This window comes from Mustelus asterias, chromosome 25 (genome assembly GCF_964213995.1).
Source record: "Mustelus asterias chromosome 25, sMusAst1.hap1.1, whole genome shotgun sequence".
Lineage (NCBI taxonomy): Eukaryota > Metazoa > Chordata > Chondrichthyes > Carcharhiniformes > Triakidae > Mustelus > Mustelus asterias.
Genome location: NC_135825.1, coordinates 32,999,044 through 33,024,075, shown reverse-complemented (window position 1 = coordinate 33,024,075; position 25,032 = coordinate 32,999,044). Strand labels below are relative to the sequence as shown.

Genomic DNA, 25,032 nt, shown 5'->3' with positions numbered 1-25,032 from the left:
GTGAAAATAAATGACACCAGGAACCTCCTGCCGGTGCTACTTTCATTGCCTCCTGGTCTCGTTTAGTCGGCTGGGGCTAGCAATTGATTATTTGTAAAAGATTGAAATATAAAGAGATTCCTCCTAACTCTTCAAGAATGTGTGCAATTGCAGGAACACAAAAAAATAACTTTGCAATAAAAAATCATCCTAAAGCTTCAAACACAATTGTCAGGCTAACCCCCTCCGATTCACTTCACTTCTTACTGCCTATTTACCATGCGAATATTCTCCAATTAAGGAAGCCCTCCCCACAATCACAAAGGAGCATAAACATACCTGTAGTCATTGGGGAAGTTCTCTATGAACTGAAGAGTTCAAGTACTCAGGATTATCTTTGGCAAAATGTGGGTGTGTCTACATGCAGGAAATGAGCTCAGCTGTCCTCAAACACTCATGCCTGCGAGTACAACAGGCATGGCTGCCGTTATTCTCTTGCAAATAAAAACATGATAACTTTTTTTTGTGATGAACTCATCTTGTATGATAACTAAGGTGTTTCCCGTTGAATGTCTGAAATTCTCATTACTTCAGATGCCGTTGCGGAATTTAGATTATGTTTACTTACAACCCATTTTAACTTTTCTGACATTTGAATATACTTGTACTTTGAGTGAAGTTCTCTCTAGGTCAGAAAACAACATACCAAGGCTTGCATCAACATTCTGACCTACAATGTTAAATTCTGAACTGATGTTACCTGCAAGAGTGTCTCAAAACCTTGAAGGATAACTTAAAACATTGGTTCTTAGTGGTGCATATTTGTTAGGAATAATGTGAGGAACAATGTATAGCCAACTGAGGAACCACGTACCACCGACTCAAGAACAGCTTCTTTCCTTCTGCTATCAGACTTTTGAATGGACCTACCTCGCATTAAGTTGATCTTTCTCTACACAGCTATGACTGTAACACTACATTCTGCACTCTCCTTTCCTTCTCTATGTATGGTATGTTTTGTCTGTATAGCACACAAAAAATAAAACTTTTCACTGTATACCAATACACATGACAATAATAAATCAAATCAAATCCTCTGGATGCCTGCTAATCTTGTTACTGGACAAATCCCATCTTATTATTCCTCTAGTGTTTTCAAGAGAAGAAATTAAACGTGCAGTACAAGTGTTAGCATGATCATGGGGAAATGGCAGTATACCAGATTACATTGCATATAAAATACAAAACATTTTGCATTTTGCAATATTTCAGGTAACATTCAACAATATTTTGAAAGGAAGCCAATTAGAGAAATAGATCTTTGAAAGTTTTCCAGTTCATTGAAATCATAGAATCCCTACAGTGCAGAAGGAGGCCATTTGGCCCATCGAGCCTGCACTGACAACAATCCCACCCGGTCCTATCCCCATAACCCCACATATTTATCCTGCTAGTCCCCCTGGCACTAAGGGGCAATTTATCATGGTCAATCAACCTAACCTGCACTTCTTTGGAGTGTGGGAGGAAACTGGAATACCCGGAGGAAACCCATGCAGGCATGGGGAGAACGTGCAAACTCCACACAGACAGTAACCTGAGTCCAGAATCGAACCTAGGTCCCCTGGCGCTGTGAGGCAGCAGTGCTAACCACTTTGCCACCATGCTGCCAATGCGCGCTCCCAGCTCCTTCACTTATATGTAATACATATATACAATATATGTAAAATATATTGTAATTTCCTCAGAATTCTCGAAACAATTACTGCACAAGAGTGACTCCAGTACTGATTTCCTCAACTGGGGCTTGGAGTCTGCTTCACTGCCATGGCACACTTGCATACTTCTCACGGTGCCACGTCACACCAGTTGCAAACCACTGAGTTAGACAATTGAGAACGACATTTGGGCATAGGTTTTGAGTGGACAATGATCATCCTTAAGCAAAAAAGCAAGAAACAATGGCTGAAATTCTCTTGTCTCATCTGCTGCAAGAATCATAGCAGGCAAGACAGAAAGTTCAGCAGACTATTTAAAGGTCCGTTCAGCTCTGGCAGGAATTTCTGGTCTTGGGGCGCGTGCAGCTGGAGAATCCCGCACAATATATTTATGACGAGCAGATCAAAAAGCTTCCATTCACTCATTGAATCAAGATTTATCCAGGCCAAACCCTAACAAGAAATTACTGAAATATGTTTTAATATGGGCGCTATACAGAAGTAATTACTAGTCTGATAGATGGTCAAAGATTTTAATTTGAGAGGAAGAGGTTTGAAATAACTTAAAAGCCTGATTTGAGTGCAAGTAGAATCCTGTCAATTCTTTGGATCAGGTAGTGGGGAAAGGGGCAGAATTAATTCTAACAGGATTCTGTGCCATATTTCAGCTGCAGCCATTTTCCAGTTAGGGGATGTCCTCTGTTAATTTACTTCCTGTTCCATGTTCAAAAGGTGTGCCTTAAGGAATTTCCAGATTGCTCCATGACGATCTGTCTTCTCCATCCTTTAAATACTCAGTGGAATTCTCATCAGCTGAGAGCAGGCGTGATATTCTTCAGGCCTTCAGAAAGGAGCGGAAGCACTATAGAGAAAGGTCATTATTCTTGACCCTTGAAATGGCCCCTCTGGAGCTGAGGATGTTTTACTCTGTGTTCAGCAGCCCAGAACGGATCTCAAAACCTCTGCTTGAGCAGTTGTCAGCAGGCCAGGGATTGTGCTACTGAAATACCCTCAGGATGCCCAAACTGGGCGAATGACCCATTCTGGCAAAGGAGCACACCAATCAGAATTTTATTATCAAAGTCTATTTGACCACATCCGGTTCTGTATTACTAAGGGTCCTTTTATGATTCCAATTCATTAACCACATATGATTTCACTATCCACAGTTGGAGTGGATTCATAGTTAGGGTGGTCTAAGTAAAGAAACAGAGACAAAGAGGAAATAGTGGGAAAGTTCTCACCACCATGGCTATGGGCCTGGTGTGTAAGAGCTGCTGAAGATCTTATAGTAAACTGTTTAAATTGTAGTCCTCGTCATCATTCCATCACAACCCTGTAACTTTACACACAGTATTTTGCTTTGAACCATAGAATTTCCCTCTCCCTTCCTCTTCCCCCCCTCCCTCCACCCCCCAACAATCCAACAATCCCCCTCAGACAGCTCTGGCATATCTAGTTTCAGTTTTACTTCATTAATTTGTTAGTTCAGAAAAAAAAATCAACGGAGCACAGGCCTGGTTGGAATATTTGTTCTATGAACTCAGTCAGAAACTACAAGCAGAAAATTCTATAAACATTAGTTTAATGAATACCCATGTGGAACGGTGGAATTAAAAGCTGCTCTGAATTTTGAAGATTGAAATCAAAAGTGCAGCTTGCATTTCCTTCCAAAGGTGTGCAGCACTAAAAGGGATTTTCACGTTGTAATGACTTTAGTCAGGCAATTGAGGTGGGCCTGCCAGAATATGAACTCACTGATTAAGGGCCCAATTGCTTTGTACGTAACCAGGAGTGTCAGTTCCTCTGGCACTCCTAGTGTAGACGGAAAGCTAAAAATACTCTGTATGCTGTTGTCAGACTTGTGAATAAAGGGATTTTGATGAAGGAACTTCTGCCTCCGAGGACTTATTATACATATATGCCATGTCAGTGATATATCCCTGATATCTCTCAAGCATCCAAGTTTTTGAAAGAATATTTGAGGGCATGATCCCATGCACAGTTATTAATGTACATTACCTGAGAGCAAGCAAGTAAATGTATCTGATTGAAATTGAAATCTAACCATCCAGAAATCTAACTTTTTTTTCATTCATTCATGGGACATTGGTGTCACTGGCTGGCCTACATTTATTGCCCATCCCTCTTGCCCTTGGAGGGCAGTTGATTCAACCACATTGCTGTGGATCTGGAGTTACATGTCGGCCAGACCAGGTAAGGATGGCTGATTTCCTTCCTTAAAGGACGTTAGTGAACCAGGTGGGTTTTTCTGACAATCAACAGTTGTTTCAAGGTCACTAGAAGATTCCTAATTCCAGATTTTTTTTATTGAATTCAAATTCCATCATCTGCCGTGGTGGGATTCGAACCCGGGGCATTAGCTGAACCCCAGAACATTAGCTGAGTGTCTTGATTAATAGTTTAGCGATAATACCACTAGGCCATCGCCTCCCCTCAGACAAACTCACAAACACATGATGGCTGCCATCACATGGTCTCAATTAATCATTCCAGCTCTAAGAGGTTTAGATTTGTAATGACTTCAATCAGGCCATTGAGGTTGGCCTATTGGAATATGAATTCCCTGATTAAGGAGTCAATTGATGGGCCAGAGAGTCTTTTCCTTGTATTTAACTGGGTGTGTCAGTTTCTTTGTCACTCCTGAAGTTAGACTGCTGCCTGACAGCACTCTGTATTACTGTTAGAATTGTAAATCAAGGCAATTTTGGAGAAAAGACTTCTGCCTCCGAAGACTTATTACAAGATCATTCTGAGTTTTTTGATTGGCAATGTCCTGTCTTTGTTTACACTCGCTGAAAATGCATGATGTTTAGAGGAAAAAAAAGGTGGCAAATAATGATGGAAATCTGAAATTCAATTTGGGTAATTACAAAGTTACGCGGGTGAAATTGTTAATTAACTGAGTTTTTGTTTGGCATTAAATTAAGTGTTCTGAACAAACCTGAGCAGTGAGAGCTCACTAGTATCTATCACAGCTGGAGCTCTGCGTTCTTGAAAGGACAGTAAGAGTTTTAACAACACCAGGTTAAAGTCCAACAGGTTTATTTGGTAACAAATGCTATTAGCTTTCGGAGCGTTGCTCCTTCGTCAGATGGAGTGGAAATCTGCTCTCAAACAGTGCACAGAGACACAAAATCAAGTTACAGAATGCTGATTAGAATGCGAATCTCTACAGCCAACCAGGTCTTAAAGATACAGACAATGTGAGTGGAGGGAGCATTAAGCACAGGTTAAACAGATGGGTATTGTCTCCAGACAGGACAGCCAGTGAGATTCTGCAAGTCCAGGAGGCAAGCTGTGGGGGTTACTGATAGTGTGACATAAACCCAAGATCCCGGTTGAGGCCGTCCTCATGTGTGCGGAACTTGGCTATCAGTTTCTGCTCAGCGACTCTGCGCTGTCGTGTGTCGTGAAGGCTGCCTTGGAGAACGCTTACCCGAAGATCAGAGGCTGAATGCCCATGACCACTGAAGTGCTCCCCCACAGGAAGAGAACAGTCTTGCCTGGTGATTGTCGAGCGGTGTTCATTCATTCGTTGTCGTAGCGTCTGCATGGTTTCCCCAATGTACCATGCCTCGGGACATCCTTTCCTACAGCGTATCAGGTAGACAACGTTGGCCGATTTGCAAGGGTAGGTACCGTGTACCTGGTAGATGGTGTTCTCACATGAGATGATGGCATCCGTGTCGATGATCTGGCACGTCTTGTAGAGGTTGATGTGGCAGGGTTGTGTGGTGTCGTGGTCACTGTTCTCCTGAAGCCTGGGTAGTTTGCTGCGGACAATGGTCTGTTTGAGGTTGTGCGGTTGTTTGAAGGCAAGAAGTGGGGGTGTGGAGATGGCCTTGGCGAGATGTTCGTCTTCATCAATGACATGTTGAAGGCTCCGGAGGAGATGCCATAGCTTCTCTGCTCCGGGGAAGTACTGGACGACGAAGGGTACTCTGTCCACCATGTCCCATGTTTGTCTTCTGAGGAGGTCGGTGCGGTTTTTCACTGTGGCGCGTCGGAACTGTTGATCGATGAGTCGAGCGCCATATCCTGTTCTTATGAGGGCATCTTTCAGCGTCTGGAGGTGTCTGATGCGATCCTTCTCATCTGAGCAGATCCTGTGTATACGGAGGGCTTGTCCGTAGGGGATGGCTTCTTTAATGTGTTCAGGGTGGAAACTGGAGAAGTGGAGCATTGTGAAGTTATCCGTGGGCTTGTGGTACAGTGAGGTGCTGAGGTGACCGTCCTTAATGGAGATGCATGTGTCCAAGAATGCAACCGATTCCGGAGAGTAGTCCATGGTGGGTCTGATGGTGGGATGGAACTTGTTGATGTCATCACATAGTTGTTTCAGTGATTGTTCACCATGACTCCAAAGGAAGAAAATATCATCGATGTATCTAGTGTATAGCATCGGTTGAAGGTCCTGTGTGGTGAAGAAGTCTTGTTCGAACCTGTGCATGAAGATGTTGGCATATTGAGGTGCGAATTTGGTCCCTATGGCTGTTCCGTGTGTCTGGATGAAGAACTGGTTGTTGAAGGTGAAGACATTGTGGTCCAGGATGAAGCGGATGAGTTGTAAAATTGCATCTGGAAACTGGCAGTTGTCGGCGCTGAGCACTGAGGCCGTTGCAGCAATGCCATCATCGTGGGGGATGCTGGTGTAGAGTGCCGAGACATCCATTGTGACGAGGAGTGCTCCTGGTTCAACTGCTCCATATGCGTTGAGTTTCTGTAGGAAGTCCATATTGTCGCGACAAATGCTGGGGTTCTTTGTACAATGGGTTTCAGGATGCCCTCGACATAGCCGGATCTAATCAGTATTCTGTAACTTGATTTTGTGTCTCTGTGCCCTGTTTGAGAGCAGATTTCCACTCCACCTGACGAAGGAGCAGCGCTCCGAAAGCTAATGGCATTTGCTACCAAATAAACCTGTTGGACTTTAACCTGGTGCTGTTAAAACTCTTATTGTGTTTGCCCCAGTCCAACGCTGACATCTCCACTTCTTGAAAAGAAACATGGAAGAACATCACGCTACATAAATCTGTCTAGTTCAGAAATTACTTAATTTTAGGCAAACTATCATTTGTAAAGGATATGTCATTCCTATGTCTTAGTTTGTGATATAAAGAAAAAATACTCTTTTATAATGAGATATATTTCCTCTATTTTCCAAGTTCCCTCTCTAAATTCCTGTTATATAAGAGGTCAGTCCTTACAGGTCCTTGCAGTCAAGATCAAGGGACAATAGTAAATCAGATAGAGATGGAATAGAAATTCTGGTGAAATAAATGAACATCAATATAAAGAACTTTAGTAGGATTCATCAGTTCAGAGAAAATAGTAATAATAGAGATTTCAAAGAGATATAGGAGCACTACATTTGGTTGCAACCTTTAACTTCATGTAAAATCATAGAATTTTACAGAGCAGAAGGAGGCCCTTCAGCCCATCCAGTCTACACAGACTCTCTGACAGAACATCTTGCATAGGCCCTATCCCATAACCTCACATATTTACTCCACTAATCTCCATAACCTACACAACTTGGGGCACTAAGAGGCAATTTAGCATGACCAATCCACCTAACCTGCACATCTTTGGACTGTGGGAGAGAAACAGAGCACCCGGAAGAAACCCACGAGACACAAGGAGAACGTGCAAACTCCAAGCTGTCACCCATGGCCAGAATTAAACCCTGGTCCTTGGCGCTGTGAGGTAGCAATGCTAACCACTGTGCCACCGTGCCCCATCCCTTGTGTGTCCTGTCCAAAAGACAGATCCTTGGTTCATTATCTGCTGATGCTTCATCTAGAGTGGTTTGCTTGGCAGGGTTAGGACACATGTCCTAAGAATAGGAAACAAACACACAATGTTGTTGTTATTCACTTGCTAGCCATTTAGCCAACTGAGCTGACTGATCCACTAACCTTTAACTTGTGGACAAAGAATGAAGAGTCAGTATAGGTTTGTTAAGTGGGAGTCATGTTTGACTAACTTGATTGCATTTTTGATGAGGCAAGGAAGAAGATGGATGTGGGCAATGCAGCTGATGTCATGCATATGAACATTCAAAGTACCACACAGCCAGCTTGTTCACAAAACTGAAGGCTGTGGGACAAAAGGAGCAGTAACAGCATGGATACAAAATAGGCTGGGGAATAGAAAACTGAGAGTTGTGGTGACTTGCTTTTCAGATTGGAGGAAGATTATACAGTACCATCGCTCAAGGTTCAGTAACACCAGTATCATTGTTGTTTTTGTTACACTTAATGGGTGGGATTTTCCAGCCGTTTCCTGCAGCGGGATCATCCAGTCCCTCCACTCCTGCCCCTCCAGTCACAGGTTCTTCAGCAACAGAGGATGCAAACAACATGAAACTGCATTGACAGCGGTGGGAATGGAAGATCCTGCCGCCAGCTAATGGCGGGCTGCCTCTGCCACCACAAAGCACGCAAGGGGGAGGGGCAGAAAATCTTACCCAATGACTTGCATTTTGGCACGGAGTGATAATTTCAAAATTTGCTGATGACGGAACTTGTGCACATAGTGAACAGTGCAAGGTAGCTGAAGACAGACAACTAATTGGACACCAAAAGTTCTGCTTCAAGGTTGATCACAAGCAAACATGAAGACCTCAAACGTCAATTCTCTTTCCCGGGAGACACTGGTGACAGATGAAATGCGTTATCACCTATAGGTCACTGTGCCTCACCATAATGGTTAGTGTCTACGGTGGCTTGGCAACAGGTGCAAAACCAGAAACAGCAACCCATAATGGCACCTGATCACCACTTCATGTTGCCCCTCTAGTGGCGGAACCTGCCTTCTATGGTTGGTCCCTTCAGCCATCAGAGAAAGTGCACCATATGAAGCTATCCCCAGCCACAGGGGATTTGATTTGTTGCATTCCATCATCCTACATAGACAGAAGGATGTTGCCACCTATAGTAAAGCAAGGAAGAAAGTAACAGACTTCAAGGGAACATGGACAGACTAGTGAAAAGGACCAAGTAAGGCGTTTAACAACACCAGGTTAAAGTCCAACGGGTTTATTTGGTAGCAAACGCCACTAGCTTTCGGAGTGCTGCTCCTTCGTCAGATGGAGTGGAAATCTGCTCTCAAACAGGGCACAGAGACACAAAATCAAGTTACAGAATACTGATTAGAATGCGAGTCTCTACAGTCAACCAGGTCTTAAAGATACAGACAATGTGATTCGCATTCTAATCAGTATTCTGTAACTTGATTTTGTGTCTCTGTGCCCTGTTTGAGAGCAGATTTCCACTCCATCTGACGAAGGGGCAACGCTCCGAAAGCTGGTGGCGTTTGCTACCAAATAAACCTGTTGGACTTTAACCTAGTATTGTTAGACACCTTACTGTGTTTACCCGAGTCCAACGCTGGCATTTCCACGAAAAGGACCAAGACAAAATTCAACATAGAGAAGTGTGAGGTGATACATTTTGGTCGGGAGAATGAGGAGAGACAACACAAGCTAAATAGTACAAGTTTAAGTTGGGGCAGCACGGTGGCACAGTGGTTAGCACTGCTGCCTCACAGCACCAGGACAGCACTTTTGATTCCCGGCTTGGGTCACTGTCTGTGTGGAGTTTGCACGTTCTCCCCGTGTCTGTGTGAAATTCCTCTGGGTGCTCCAGTTTCTTCCCACTCTCCAAAGGATGTGCTGGTTAGGTGCATTGGCCATGTTAAATTTCCCCTCAGTGTACCCAAACAGGCACCAGAGTGTGGCGACTAGGGGATTTTCACAGTAACTTAATTGCTGTGTTAATGTGACACTAATAAATAAACTTTAAACTGCAGAAACAAAACAATCTGGCGGTGTTTGCACATAAATCTTTGAAGCTGCAGGATAGGTTTAGAAAATAATTAATAATGGGATCCTACGCTTAATAAATAGAGCTATGAAGTGAAAACACTAAGGGCCCGATTTTACCAATAATTTGCGCCTATTTTCGGGCGCGAAATCGCGGTAAAATTGGGTGTGAGGCCTTTATCGCGATCTGCACCTGCGTCCGAGCAAATCGCGACTTTACCGACACCCGATTTGGGCGCAGATCCGTTCCGCGCCCGAATCGGGCGGCCCGACGATTTAAATGCATTAGCATGCATTTAAATCGATTTAATGAAACGCCCGCCCAACTGTATCATTAATTCCCATTTTACCTTCTTCTGTTCCGTTCCGGATCCGCGCTTTTAGTGACCTGAAAAATAAAAATCCGAAGCCGAGTTTTATTTTGCGGGGGAATCTCTGAAGCGGGTTCAGAGCCTGCAACGGCTCTCTGACCCAGATCATCCTCTGGGAGGGGGAAGGAGGGAGCCGGGTCAGAGCATCCTCTGGGAGGGGGGGGGGGGGAGGAGGGAGGCGGGTCAGATCATCCTCTGGGAGGGGGGGGGAGGAGGGAGGCGGGTCAGAGCTTCCTCTGGGAGGGGGGGAGGAGGGAGGCAGGTCAGATCATTCTCTGGGGGGGAGGAGGAGGAGGCGGGTCAGATGTATCTCTGGGGGGAGGGCGAGAGGGCTGATCATTGTCTGGTGGTGGGGGGGAGGCCTGGTCATTCACTGGTGGGGGGGCAGATGGACCTCTGGTCTGGGGGGCAGGGGGGTCTGCTGCCACTCTATTGGTGATCGGTGGGGAGGGAGGGGGGCACGGGTGTCTGCTGCCACTCTGCGGGTGCTTGGTGGGGAGGGAGGGGGCAGGGGTGTCCGCTGCCACTCTGCAGGTAATCAGTGGGGAGGGGGGGGCAGGGGTGTCTGCTGCCACTCTGCGGGTGATCGGTGGGGAGGGAGGGGGGCAGGGGTGTCCGCTGCCACTCTGCGGGTGATCGGTGGGGAGGGAGGGGGCAGGGGTGTCCGCTGCCACTCTGCGGGTGATCGGTGGGGAGGGAGGGGGGCAGGGATGTCCACTGCCACTCTGCAGGCGATCCCTCCTCCCCCACCGGGGGAACAAATCGCTCCTCCCGGAGTGGACGTGCGGCCATACCGGGAGGAGGGATTCATTCCTCCGGTGGGGAGGAGGGATCACCTGCAGAGTGGCAGCGGGCACCCCTACCCCCTCCCTCCCCATCAATCACCCACAGAGTGGCAGCAGACCCCTCTGCCCCCCCACCAGAGATCCATCTGCCCCCGCCATCAGTGAGCAATTGGGCCTCCCCCCCACCACCAGACAATGATCAGCCCTCTCGCCCCCCCCTCCAGAGATACATCTGACCCGCCTCCTCCTCCTCCCCCCCCCCCCCCCCCCCGCCAGAGGATGCTCTGACCCGCCTCCCTCCTCCCCCCGCCCCCCAGAGATACATTTGACTGCAAGACCCTCGACTGATTAGAGCTCCAGGTTCAGTGAATTGCACTGGACAGGACAGCAATCAGATTATTAACTCTGCTTGAAAATACTCTCCACTGCCCAGGATTAGCATGAATTTTTTGATATAGATCGATAAGCAATCTCCTCTCTATGAGGAATGCCTGCAAGATTCATTTGTCTGATCAAAGGTTTATATCAGTGACCTGAGACAGCTAGCTATTGTTTTCTGCCTTCTTTACAGCAGAACCTCTCTAAAACTCCCAGTCTCTCTTTCACCTAATCGTGAAAGTCATCACAGGGTTACAAGATTCCATTTTCCTGTGACTACCAGAATAAAATTAGCACAGGAGCGACTTCCAGTGCAAGGCACATCAATGATCCGCATCACTGACCCGCCTCCTCCTCCTTCCCCCCCCCCCCCCCAGAGATACATCTGACCTGCCTCCCTCCCCCCCCCCGCCCCCCTCTTCCCAGAGGTAAGATCGGGCCCTAAGACGTTATTCTAAGCCTATGTAAAATACAAGTTTGGCTCCAGCCGAAATGTTGTGTCCAATCCTGGGTAGTACACTTTAGGAAGGAAGTGAAGGCTTTGGAAAGGGTATAGATGAGGTTTACTAAAATGGTTCCAAGGTTGAGGGAGTGCAGTTATGTAGATAAATTGGAGTTTCCTTCGAGCAGACTAAGAAGAGGTTTGATGGAGGTGTTTAAAATCATTAAGAAGTTAAAAAGAGTAAATACAGAGAAACACTTAGCATTAGCTGCAGGGTTGCTAACAAGAGGGTACAGATTAGAAGGAATGAATGTGAGGAAAAACCTTTTTTATGCAATTCCACAGAGGGCGATGGATATAGATTCAGAAGTAGCATTCGAAAGTGATTGGATAAATCTTTTAGGAAGAAAATATGAGAAAAGAGTAGGATAGTGGAACTAACTGAATCACTTGTTGAAAGAGCCAACGTTATAATCAGTGGGCCAGATGGCCTCCTTTTGTTCTGTTATTCAACTTTATAAATACCATTGAAGTAGAATGACCAGATTTATGAGAATGTCTGTGGCAAATTAACCTATCCAATATTTTTTAAATCCCTGCAAATATATCCTATCACCTTTCTCTGCTCCAGAGTTTCTCTTCAACAACATAACTCTCATCCCTATCATTGAACAGAGAGAATACTAGCCAGGGTGATCACTGATTCCCTCCTCAGAACAAAAAAAACACCCAAGTCTGGAGTTACCTGTGCAAGTGTTTGCAACATCTGATAATGCACAAGGCTGGGAGGTATTGGGAGCTTTTTTTTTTAGCCCAGAGTGCTATAATTGGTTCTTCAGCAATGTCTAAAGAAATTGATAGAGGACATGTTCTAAATACTGGCTGTAAAGCCTTACTTCAAACAGAGTTTACGTGGCAACGTGCTGTGACTAAAGTTTATTTAAAGTTTATTTATTTATTAGTCACAAGGTTTACATTAGCACTGCAATGAAGTTACTGTGAAATTCCCTTCGTTGCCACACTTCAGCGCCTGTTTGGGTCAATGCACCTAACCAGCACATCTTTCAGACTGTGAGAAAAAACCGGAGCACCTGGAGGAAACCCACGCACACACTGGGAGAACGTGCAAACTCCACACAGACAGTGACACAAGTCGGGAATCAAACCCAGATCCCTGGCGCTGTGGGGCAGCAGTGCTAACCACTATGCCACTGTGCTGCCCCGAGAGTGAGTGTGTGAATGAGTTGGGGGAGAAAAATTGAAAATGGGCGTCCGCTAATTCATCTTGTCTGACTCACTTAACTTCGATCTTGCAGCATTCTTAAAACATCTGGCTGGAAATTCACCAAGTTCTTGCATTGATTATTAGTCAGAGGAATGTACTGATGCAAGATCCAAGCATCTGGTTGTTCCTAAAGGTCTCACATCAGCCTTTGTTATGTGCCACATAAATTAATGCAAGGATCTAAGCATTAATCTCAAGATCTTCAGCAGTCTTTTTATTTCAATTCTACATGTTGGTGTTATTTGCTTACGCTGTCAAGGTCAAACTAGTCCCTCTTGTTGCTGTTCAACAATATTACCAATACTCATTTTCCAAATGCCATATGCTTGAAAATAGAAATCATGACTATAAATTTGCACACCTCTATCATTTTACAAAAGGGAATGCAAGTGTCAGTAGTTGAGGCTAAACTGGGTATACATTTGATCATATTAAGTTTGAAATTGGGTGATTGACTCCAATAGATTTAAATAGAGTTACATAGCATTTTACAGCACAAGAATAGGCCATTCAGTCCCAAAATGCCATGCTCTGTTCATGATCCAAATGAGTCTCCTTCTGTGGTATATGTGTATATATTGCATGTTGGGGTTTGGATTGCCTGCTGCCCCTTTAAGAGTGTGGGTCAGGTGACTGACCCCTGGGTAATTAGCTCCTCCTAGTGTGGGACCCTGATGGATAGTCTTAGACCTGACTGTGAAGGAGTGCGCACCTTAAATGCATGTATAGCATGTAATGAAAAAAGGCAAATGGAACATTAATATTTATTGTAAAAGGACTAGAAAATAAAAGTAGAGAGGTGTTGGTGCAATTGTATTGGATGTTGGTGAGACCACATCTGGAATATTGTGTTCAGTTTTGGTCTCCTTATTTGAGAAAGGATGTGGTGACATTGGAGGCAGTTCACCAGATGAGAGATTAAACAGTTTGGGCTTATACTCGCTGGAGTTTAGAAGGATGAGAGGGGATCTGATCGAGGTATATAAAATACTAAAAGGGATTGATAAGGTAAACATAGACCAAATGTTTCCCCTTGTGGGGCAATGTAGAACAAAAGGTCACAGGTACAGAATGAGAGGTGGTAGTTTTAAAACTGAGATGAGGAGAAACTACTTCTCGCAGAGGCTAGTGAATTTGTGGAACTTACTGTCCCATAGCACAGTGGAGTCTGAATCATTAAATAGTTTCAAGAAGGAGATAGATATATTTTTGATAAGAAAATGCGTTAAAGGGATATGGGGAACAGGTTTAAAGTCTATTCATCTCACAGTTGGCTTACATTAACACTGCAATGAGGTTACTGTGAAAATCCACTAGTCGCCACACTCCGTCACATGTTCGGGTGGGCTGAGGAAGAATTTAATAAGGCCAATGTACCTAACCAGTATGTCTTTCGGACTGTGGGAGGAAACTGAAGCACCTGGAGGAAACCCAAGCAGACAGGGGGAGCACTTGTAGACTCCACACAGACAATGACCCAAGCAGGAATCGAATCCGGGTCTCTGGTGCTGTGAGACAGCTGTGCTAACCACTATGCCACCAACTCACCCAGGAAGGAGGTGGATTTGAGACCAGGGAGAGATCAGCCATGAGCTGATTGAATGGCAGAGCAAGCGCGAAGGGCTGACTTGCCTGCTTCTGCTTCTAATTCCTATATTCCGATGTTAGATAAAGAGCTCCCAGTATTCAAGTTATCAAGTCTTGATCCTTTATGCACCCTTAGTCCATCGGGGCATATACAATACTTTTCACCTATCTCATCTCACCCAATCCTTCTACTCCTTTTATCCCCATATACTTATTTAACTTCCCCTCAAACGTCCCTTTGCTACTTGCCTCTGCCACTTTATGTGGTAGCTGGTCTCACATTCTAACAATGAGAGGGCTCTAGCGATCGCAGTCATTATTCATGGAGTGACTCACAAATCAAAGCTTCCCTATGAATAACTATAAATGACACTAAATTGGCAACAAATTGAATGTTATTTACACACTTAAGAATTCAGTTCAAAGTGAACATTCCTTTGGTACATAATTGAAGAAATCTAGAAGGCAAATAACTCCATATTATATTAGAAACTCAATACGATTAGACCTCAGGGAAGATATTTCACATGAATGGCAAATTGGCAACTTAATTTCTCTGCTGCTGCTGCAACGACACACCAGGAGACAAGGAAATCCTGCTTCGATACAATTATAAAGATTTAACACTTCTACTCAAACATATTTAATTGCTGAGGGTAGCCAAGGGTTGGAGGAGCTTCATTTAAGTTCTATCCACTAAGTTCTCACATCCAGCTGCCACAAGTAGGGGGTACTAAGTGAAGGGTTCATCACCATTCCATGGCTGGAGGAAATTCCTGAAGGTCACAGCTGGCAGCCAGCTAGAAGGACAATGGGGGGCGCCCTGAAACCCACTGATCAGCCCATCAACACAATGAAAGCTGGGTTAAGTTAGTCAAAGAGACAGTTCTACAAAGGAAAGATTAAATAAACATCTGAAAAACTCCCTGTGATAAGGCATATGATGGACAAATTTGAAAGTCCAGGAATGTTAATAAAAATTGGGCCAAAACTGCAAATCAACAATGTAAAATACTGGCTGGCTGGAAATACAAGAGTTCAAAGTGCTCTGATCCACTCTGGAGAACTTTGTTGAATCTTCCACTGGCTGGAGCTGTTTGGAGCATGGAGTGAAAGAGACCCTGAAGGTCAAAGTGCAGTGCAACACCGGTGAGCTCATTGTACTGACTGCGGGAAAACAGGTAGGTTTAAAGAGCCCAGTGAAACTAATAGGCCAGAGAGAAGGTACATCTCCAGGTAAATCAATGGGAATTGGCTAGTCAGGGGGTTGGGTCAGGTCCATTGGAGGGTAGGATGGTCAGGGAACTTTGCAAGTTAAAATGTCAATTTATCAATTTCTAGCTTTGGTTTAGATGCACATTATATCTTAATAGTATCAGTTATGTTTATTTATATTCAGATGGAGAGCACTAATAGTGTTTTCACACGAACACATATGAAGAGATACATACGCAAACTGTAATGTAGTTGGAATTAGGAGCTCAATGCTTATAATGTTTCACTCTATACCCAGGGCGGCATGGTGGCACAGTGGTTAACACTGCTGCCTCACAGCACCAGGGACCGCGTTTGATTCCCAGCTTGGGTCACTCTCTGTGCAGAGTCTGCACACTCTCCCTGTGTCTGCGTGGGTTTCTTTCGGGTGCTCCAGTTTCCTCCTACAATCTGAAAGACATGCTGGTTAGGTGCATCGGCCACGCTAAATTCTCCCTCAGTGTACCCGAACAGGTGCCAGGGTGTGGCAACTAGGGGATTTCACAGTAACTTAACTGCAGTGTTAATGTAGGTTATTTGTGTCACTAATAAATAAACTTTTTAAAATGTAGGACTGAGTAAAGATTGGCTTCAGTTCTATCCTCCACCTTTGTGGAATATAACACTGTATTTAAATATTGTTTTCTAGGGATAAGGAAGTATGTTGTCCACAGTGACAATGTTTTCAATGCATTAGTTTGTAAATTTGATGGTGTTTCACATTTCATCAGGTGCACTCCACCACTGATCCTACCAAAGCCTGACCTATCAGTTTGAAGAATCAGAAAGACTGGGTCCTTGGTTGTTTGCGGTGTCTTCTCTGTTAAACGGCTGTAAACAGGAGCTGACATTTAGCAGAATTTGGGAGGAGCGAATTGCCCTGCGTCAGAGGACTGTTTAAAAAGTAAAAGAAATTACACATCTAATCTTCAGAATACAAGTCCCAGTCTTCAGCTGTATAGCAGTGAAGTATACCTGGATTACATTGTTAGATCCCAATTGAAGATCAAGGCACAGAAATTCCTAACTGAAATAATTGTCTCATAGTGGCCTCAGAACTTGGATGCCTTTTAATTTTTGATTTATTTTCTCAAGCATAACAACTAAAATTGCACTAGACATCGAAGGTGGGATTTTCCAGCCACGCATGCCCCAAGGCCGGTAATTCCTGCCTGAGGTCAACGGACCTTTTCATTGCCCATGTCCTGCCTGCTACGATTTCTATGGCGGGCAACATGGGAAAATTCCACCCCAAGAGTTTGAGGGAGACCTGAAGCATAAAAGGCAGGAGATCATATACTTAACTAAAGTTTTAATATTATTAAATGTATTACTAATGTATATTGATGTAATGGTACTCAGGTGTGGATAATATGATGGTGAGCACCTCAGCAAAATAGATGCAGAGGCTGAAGTACCAAATACAAAGGGAATTGGAGATCTGAGGATCAACTGTATCCCAAACATATTAGATCATAGAAAGAATTTAGGAACATGAGTAGGCCATTCAGCCCCTCAAGTCCATTCCTCCATTCAATAAGATCATGGCTGATCTGTGGCCCAACTCCATGTACCATATCCCTTGATACCCTTGCTCGATAAAAGATTGTCTATCGCAGACTTAAACTTAACAAACTTCACCCAGCATCCACCGTTGCTTGAGGAAGAGAGTTCCAAACCTCCACCACTCTCTGCATGTAGATGTCTTGTCTAACATCTCTCCTGAACGGCTTGGTCCTAATTTTTAGATTATGGCCCCTGGTTCTACCATCTTCAACTAGTGGAAACAGTTTATCCTTATCCACCCTGACCTTCCCTGTAAATATTTTGTAGAGTTCTACCATATCAACCCTCAACCTTCTGAATTTGAGATCCCAATTGTGCACTGTAATCTTGGAAGAAGAACTCAGCAAAAGTGTCTTGAACAATTCAGGGATCAGAGCGATTAAATATAAATGTAAACTTGTGATTTTTCTTTTTCTTCCAACTCCTTATATCTCATTTCCAGAGAGTAGTTTCCTTATTGCTGATGGAATTCACCACCAGTGCTGGTCCTATTCCAACCACACACATGTATTTCCAGCAAGGATCCACTGTACTGAAAAGAGCAGCCACCCTGGTCTGCTTGTGTCCCTTCCCACGATTAGGGATGTTGAGCAAGCCCTCATCCACACCAACAAAAATCCAGCTAACTCATCGTAAAGTAAGGATCAAAGACGGTGATTTCCCAGGTAGATCAGTGCCCAAACATATTAAACTTTCATCGCTCCACTCAATAAGTTTAGATTTTCTTCTTAGTTTGTTCAAATGCTGAAGGGTTGAAGTGACCACTGAAAGCAAAATCGGATCAGAGAACTTAAATCGAAGGACAAATTGTAAAATGTAGCTGAAGCCTGCAGAAGACTGTGTGGAGTTTGCACGTTCTCCCCGTGTCTGCATGGGTGTCCTCCGGGTGCTCCGGTTTCCTCCCACACTTTAAAGATGTGCAGGTAAGGTTGATTGGCCATGCTAAATTTCCCCTTAGTGTCAGGGTGACTAGGAGAGTAAATACGTGGGGTTTTAGGGATGGGGCCTGAGTGGAATTATTGTTGGTGCAGGCTTGATGGGCCGAATGGCCTGCTTCAGCCTTGGAGGGATTTTATGATGAGACAAATGAAAAAGGCATGCAGATTTGAAAGAAGACCAGGTCAGTTGCTATGTTCAATATTAATTTGCAGTTATCTCTATTAATAGAACCAGGAGATAAAGTAATTTAATGACTGGAGCACAAGGTTCGGTTGTCTCACCTCGGACTGAAACCCTCCTGGGAAGGATAGTGACAGCTCCTACGGCTACTTCCTCCTGCTGCAACACGGGTGCCACTTTGGAACCCCAACTGTCGGAACCAACCCACAGGAAGTGGCCGGTCTGATTAGCCCTTTTCGTCGCCTCCAGCACCCGCCTACACAGGCAGAAAAAGAACACAAAAGTAATTACTATAATACTTATTTGCTGGGAGCAAAAACCATGCCTTGGGGATATGGCACAGAATTGATTACTGCACTCTGAAAACTTATTTGGTCACTGCATCTATTGTAGAACTACAATATATTACTTGACAAGTTAGTTATGAATGATCCCTTAGGTAAAAAGCAACATTACTGGCACACTCAGATTTTTGACATGATTACCTCTGTGCTATTTTTTTTCCTTGGCAACCTCAAAAATCACTAAAAGGACATTTATCATTATTTCTTAATATCATCCTTCAGCCTGCGGAGTAGAAAGCAATTTGCCTCTTTTTTTGGAAGGGCGGATGGTTAATTAGATTTTAGAGGCATATTTTGTAATGTGTTGTAGGTATGAGAAAATGGGGATCAGTTGATTCACAATAATTGTTTTAGATGAGCAGTTTTCCATGATGGATTAGCCAATATATAATTAGAAAGCTGTTTTAATACAGAACTCGTCAATTCCTTCGCAATGTAAGAAGCCTCACAACACCAGGTTAAAGTCCAACAGGTTTATTCGGAATCACAAGCTTTCGGACTGCTGCTCCTTCATCAGATGACTCATCTGATGAATCAGCAGTGCTCCAAAAACTCGTGATTCCAAATAAACCTGTTAGACTTTAACCTGGTGTTATGAGTCTTCTGACTGTGCTCACCCCAGTCCAATCTCTACATCGTTTGCAATGTATATTGCATGCTGTTGTATCAGAAAATGATGAGGAACCCATGCAGCCCACCGGAGATCTCATTAGGAAATATACTAGAAGTCCATTCTACATCCCTCTTTGTGTGTCATAAATTTCTCTGATATTAGCTGTAAATTTAAATTTCACTCAGTTAAATTTGCATCCCTGGTTGGCTATTAAATTATTGTTTAATTTGAGGTTGTCATCAGCATTTAACTTTTCTATGTTAACTTTAGGAGATCCGCTCCTTTTAAGGATGAAAAGTCTGAACATCTCCAGCCTTTCCCTAACCCTCAGCATATCTAGCATTAGGAGATTAATCTTGGCTTTTAATTATTCATTCATGGGACATGGGCATCGCTAGCTGGCCAGCTTTATTGCCCATCCCTAGTTGCCTTTGAACTGAGTGGCTGTGGTGAACCATCGTTGGTTCCCACTGGATAGTGCTGAGCCAGGGGCTGGCCAGTACTACAAGGATGTACATATGTTACTGTTGGGTTGTGCTATTGTTGCTGTTGGGGTTAGGGTGGGGTTGTTACACCTCTGTACTGTAGTGTTGTGGCACATCCCAGTCGGGCTCCGCCTCCTGGGAGAGGTATAAGAGTCCCTGCTCTGGCCGGGACCCCTTCAGTCTGGGATAGTGTATATAAGTTCTGGTAGCTTCGTTACAGTAAATAAAAGCCTTTCATTTACTGAGCTTCAAGCCTCGTGTTTGAATAGCGCATCATTGGCTTGCTCGGCCTTTTCAGAGAGCAGCTGAGAGTCAACCACACATTGCTGTAGGCCAGACCAGGTAAGGACGGCAGATTTCCTTCCCTAAAGGACATTAGTGAACGAGATGGGTTTTTCCGACAACTGACAATGGTTTCATGGTCATCAGTAGATTCTTAATTCCAGATTTTTTATTGAATATAAGTTCCGCCATCTGTCATGCGGGATTCAAACCCAGGTCTCCAGAACGTTAGCCGAGTTTCCGGATTCATAGTCTAGTGATAATGCCACTAGGCCATCGCCTCCCTTATCCACGTACAGGATTTGAAATGATCTTGTATTTTAGTAGCCTGCACACTGTTCTAAAGGTGTGGTCGGCTTAGATTTTCTATACAGTTTTGCATGATTTTCTTTACCGCGACTCTTCGACCTATATAGTTCAATATTTTAGAAAGTCTCCTAGATTGCTTTCAATTTTTTCACTATTGGAACGTGTATGATATCTGTTTTCTCTTCTCATGCCCAGTACTTTCCCTTTATCTCAAACAAATGCCTTCTGCCATGGTTCCATCATATTGCATGTAGCTCATTGTCCTTGGACTGCCTCCTCTGATTCACCTGTCTTAGTTTGATATTATCTACAAATTAAACCATTGAATGCTGAACTTTATGATTGTTTTTATTATTAATTCGACAACTCTACTCTAAATCTGTGCACTGTCCACACAGACAGTGACCCAAGCCAGGAATGTGGGCGTCACTGGCTGAGCGAGCATTTATTGTCCATCCCAGACAGCATTTAAGAGTCAACCACATTGCTGTGGATCTGGAGTCACATGTAGGCCACACCAGGTAAGGATAGCAGATTTCCTTCTCTAAAGGACATTCGTGAACCTGATGGGTCTTTATGACAATCGACAATGGTTTCATGGTCGTCATTGGACTTTTAATTCCAGATTTTTATTGAATTCAAATTTCACCATCTGCCTTGGTGGGATTTGAACCTGGGTCCCCAGAGCATTACCCTGGGTCTCTGGATCACAAGTCCAGTACAATACCACTATGCCACTGCTTCTTTCACATGCAGTATCAAGACTCACCTAATGTCATCTTCGTTAGCAAACAGAATGACTCCACGTGCATTGGGGGTTTCCAGTAGCCGCTTGATAATTTTGTCAAATTCTGCCTTCTTGGGATCTCGTGGAATCTTCAATGACTGGGCCACACAGACTCCACCTGCAGTGAGAAAGTACAAAGCATGAACTATCTCTTATGTAGAGAGAGAGTTGCTGATTGCAGGATGCAATCACAGCTCTTAATACCCATCCAATTGAAAAGTAGGACATCTCCTAATTAATTGCATTGATTGCTCGATTCATCAATTAAGCAAATGTAAAAATTACTTCAGTAATCAATAGTGTCAGAAAATACAAACAACAGAAGGTCCAAGGATTGCGCTTAGCATAAAGAAAAGCAATTAAACACTTCGCCATCAATAAAAGATCGTTTTAAGGTGCAAAATTCCTCTATTGGGCAGAGAGCCAGGAAAATAATCAGAAGATTACACAAGAAATTAACCATTTGAAAGTCCAAATTAACTTGGATAAGTATTTGACACCCTCTGACTATTTATACCATTGTATTTACAGAGTGATCAATCAGAATTAGTCCCGATACAAAATATTCTTCAGTTCCGTTTTGCACACTAAACTTGTTCATTGCCTCAGGTTTTCTGTACAGCTTTATAACTGCAGATTTAGAGTAGAGTTGCAATATCTTTTGTAGCATTTTATTTTTAAGTTTTAAGTTCATTTATTAGTGTCACAAGTGGGTTTACATTAACACTGTAATGAAGTTACTGTGAAAATCCCCTCGTGGCCACACTCCGGGCGCCTGTTTGGGTACACCGAGGGAGAATTTAGCATAGTCAATGCACCTAACCTTGCCTTTCTGATTGTGGGAGGAAGCTAGAGCACCTGGAGGAAACCCACACAGACATGGGGAGAACATGCAAACTCCACACAGACAGTGGCGCAAGCCGGGAATTGAACCTGGGTCCCTAGTGCCACCGTGCCATCCTATTCACTCTAATAGATTTACACTAGTTTTTGGCCAAAATGTTGCAACCTGTAAATGTCCTCAATCATTTTACATTGTTTATGAGAAATGTCCCCAAAATCCCCTGCCGCTTATTTACATTGCTCCACCTCATTTAAAGGACTTGCTCATTCCAGGTAATAAAAATAAAATACCGAGGACTCTGGAAACCTGAAATTAAAAAAATCTGCATGTCAGCCAGCACCTATAGAAAGAGAAGCAGAGCTAACATTTCGAGTCCAATAAGATTCTTTCTCGAAACCACTATGAAGAAGAGTCATATTGGACTCAAAAGATTGACCAGAATTTTTCAGCCATTCTCACTGGTGGGATCTTCCAGTTCTGCTGATGGTGAACCAACCTGGTGGCATGGGTTCATTGAAGGGGAAACCCTGTTGACACCGGCAGGACCAGAAGATCTCGCTGCTTGCCACCTCCTCTGCCACAAATGACGCTGCAAAGGGCACGGAAAATCTGCTCCTTAACTCTGTTTTTCTCTCTCCACAGATACTGCCAGACCTCCTGGGTTTTTTCTAGCACTTTCTGTTTTTATTTTAGTTCTTTCAATGATCCTGTATTTATGCGAATAATCCACTAGCATTGATTTTCACCCAAATATATGGGCACAGAATGCCCTGAAATCACCTCATATGCAGAGTAATTGAGATGTACAGGGTTTGAGAAAAAGTTTCCACCCAATGTCTTGTCTTAGTATTTCTAACTGAGACCAGGCCTTATTTTCCATTTGTGGGACATGGGCATCGCTGGCTGGCCAGCATTCATTTCCCATCCCTAGTTGCCCTTGAGGTGGTGGTAGTGAGCTGCCTTCTTGAATCGCTGCAGTCCATGTGTTGTGGGTTAACCCACAATGCCATTAGGGAGGGAATTCCAGGATTTTGACGAACAGCCTGCAAAGTACTGGCAATATATTTCCAAGTCAGGATGGTGAGTGCCTTGGAGGGAAACTTGCAAGTGGTGATGTTCCCATATATCTGCTGCCCTTGTTCTTCTAGATGGAAGTGGTCATAGGTTTGGAAGGTGCAGTCTAAGGATCTTTGGTGAATTGCTGCAGTGCGTCTTGTAGATAGTACACACTGCTGCCACTGAGCGTCGGTGGTGGAGGGAGTGGATGTTTGTGGATGTGGTGCCAATCAAGCGAGCTGCTTTGTCCTGGGTGATAAGCTTCTTGAGTGTTGTTGGCTATACTTAACCAAGGTCCATTTCAGTGTACTTCATATTTTTTAGCCTCTCTCCTCACATGTTCAGAAGGTCTAATCAGACGAAATGGCCGTCCAAATGGACATATCCCTGCTCCACATCATAAGAGGAGCAGCAGACACAAGAGGTTCCTTTGGCAATACGGACTTTGGGTTTGCTTTGTGTCAGTTTTCACATTCTGCCTTGGTTAATGAACTTTGCAGGAAAGGTCAACATGCTTTCCCATTGGCAAGAACCGCACAGAAATTATCATAAGTTTCAGAGTAATTTCTGCATATACATGAAAAAGGAAAATTTGGCCCATCCACTATATTTAACAAAGCTTTGAACTCAAGGACTAGTCAGAAAGACTGAACTCTTTTTTTCCATGATTCTTAGAATACCATAAAGCTCAAACTACATAAGTATATAGAATCATAGAATCCCTACCCTATGAAGGGGGCCATTCAGCCCATTGAGCCTGCACCGACAGTACTTCCAACCGGGCACTATCCCTGTAATCCCACATATTTACCCTGCTAGACCCCCACACTAAGGGGCAATTTAGCATGGCCAATCAATCTAACCCGCACACCTTCGGAATATGGGAGGAAACTGGAGCACCCAGAGGAAAACCACACAGACATGGGGAGAACTTGAAGACTGCAAACAGACAGTCACCCGAGACTGGAATTGAACTCAGGTGCCTGATGCTGTGAGGTAGCAATGCTAACCGCTGTGCCACCCCCAGTTTAGGAATATTGCATGAGATGTAACATCATTCTTCAGTGAATATATTTATGAAAAGGATGTGCTGCTGTCAGATTTGATGAAATAAGATCCATAGAATAACAACTTTGTGAGACTTGTACTTTGGCATAAACATATGAACATTTCAAATATTATTTTAAATGTTGCTGACGTATGTAACACTTTCAATGAAGGGGCATATTTGCAATGCTTGACATGCATCAGTAATCTAATCATAATTTCACTGTTAAGTCCTTTCTCTTTGCAAGATAGAGCATTTTTTTATCTGTGATAAAAAAGTGAGGGATTGCGATGAGCACTGTGCTGTCTTTGTATTTTCTACTGGGTACAAAGCATTCATAACCATAGGCCAACCAAGACAGTAACTGTTGATTGACAAGCAGAATAATGTGCAGCAGTTGATACTGAAGTGTAAGCCGCTTTGGGCAATCAGTCACAGGGATTGAGATTACAACAAACAGGATGCCTCACTGATCAAGAGTATTAAATTGTCTGGGAAAACATTTTCATTGGTAGACAATGATGTTCTTCCCCAGTATAATAATTCAAAAATGAATTCTATTTCGTCCAGGGCAAATGCAAAATAAATGCAATCATGGAATTAAATATAACAAGAATGTTTGGAATACTTTTGTGAAATCACTACTTAAGATGTGGCACAGCTGTAATCTATTGCCCATTTTTAAAAAGATTGTGCCACAGTGACCATAAAAAACATGGCCAAATGTGTCCAAGTCATGATTTGGAGGTGATGATGATCCCATGCACCTTCTGTCTTTGTTCCTTCTAGATGGGAAGCTGGTGAGGTTGAGAGTTACTGCCGCATCTTGGTAACTTACTATTGTGCACCCCGTGGACTGTCCACGCTTTAGCCACAGTACACGGATGGCTGATTATGCCATCAAATAGAGTGCTTTGTTCTGAACAGTGTTGAG

The 25,032-nt window shown here is 43.7% G+C and overlaps 1 protein-coding gene across 1 annotated transcript in view; it reads right to left on the bottom strand.

Annotated features, from left to right (window-relative positions):
* Window positions 1-25,032, bottom strand: part of LOC144511889 (metabotropic glutamate receptor 4-like) — a 1,280,229-nt gene that overhangs the window by 723,169 nt on the left and 532,028 nt on the right. The window contains exons 3-4 of the mRNA XM_078242320.1: window positions 21,133-21,268; window positions 18,432-18,586 (exon numbers count right to left, since the gene is read on the bottom strand). Coding sequence (XP_078098446.1) covers window positions 18,432-18,586; window positions 21,133-21,268 — 291 coding nt within the window. The remainder of the gene's footprint in view (window positions 1-18,431; window positions 18,587-21,132; window positions 21,269-25,032) is intronic.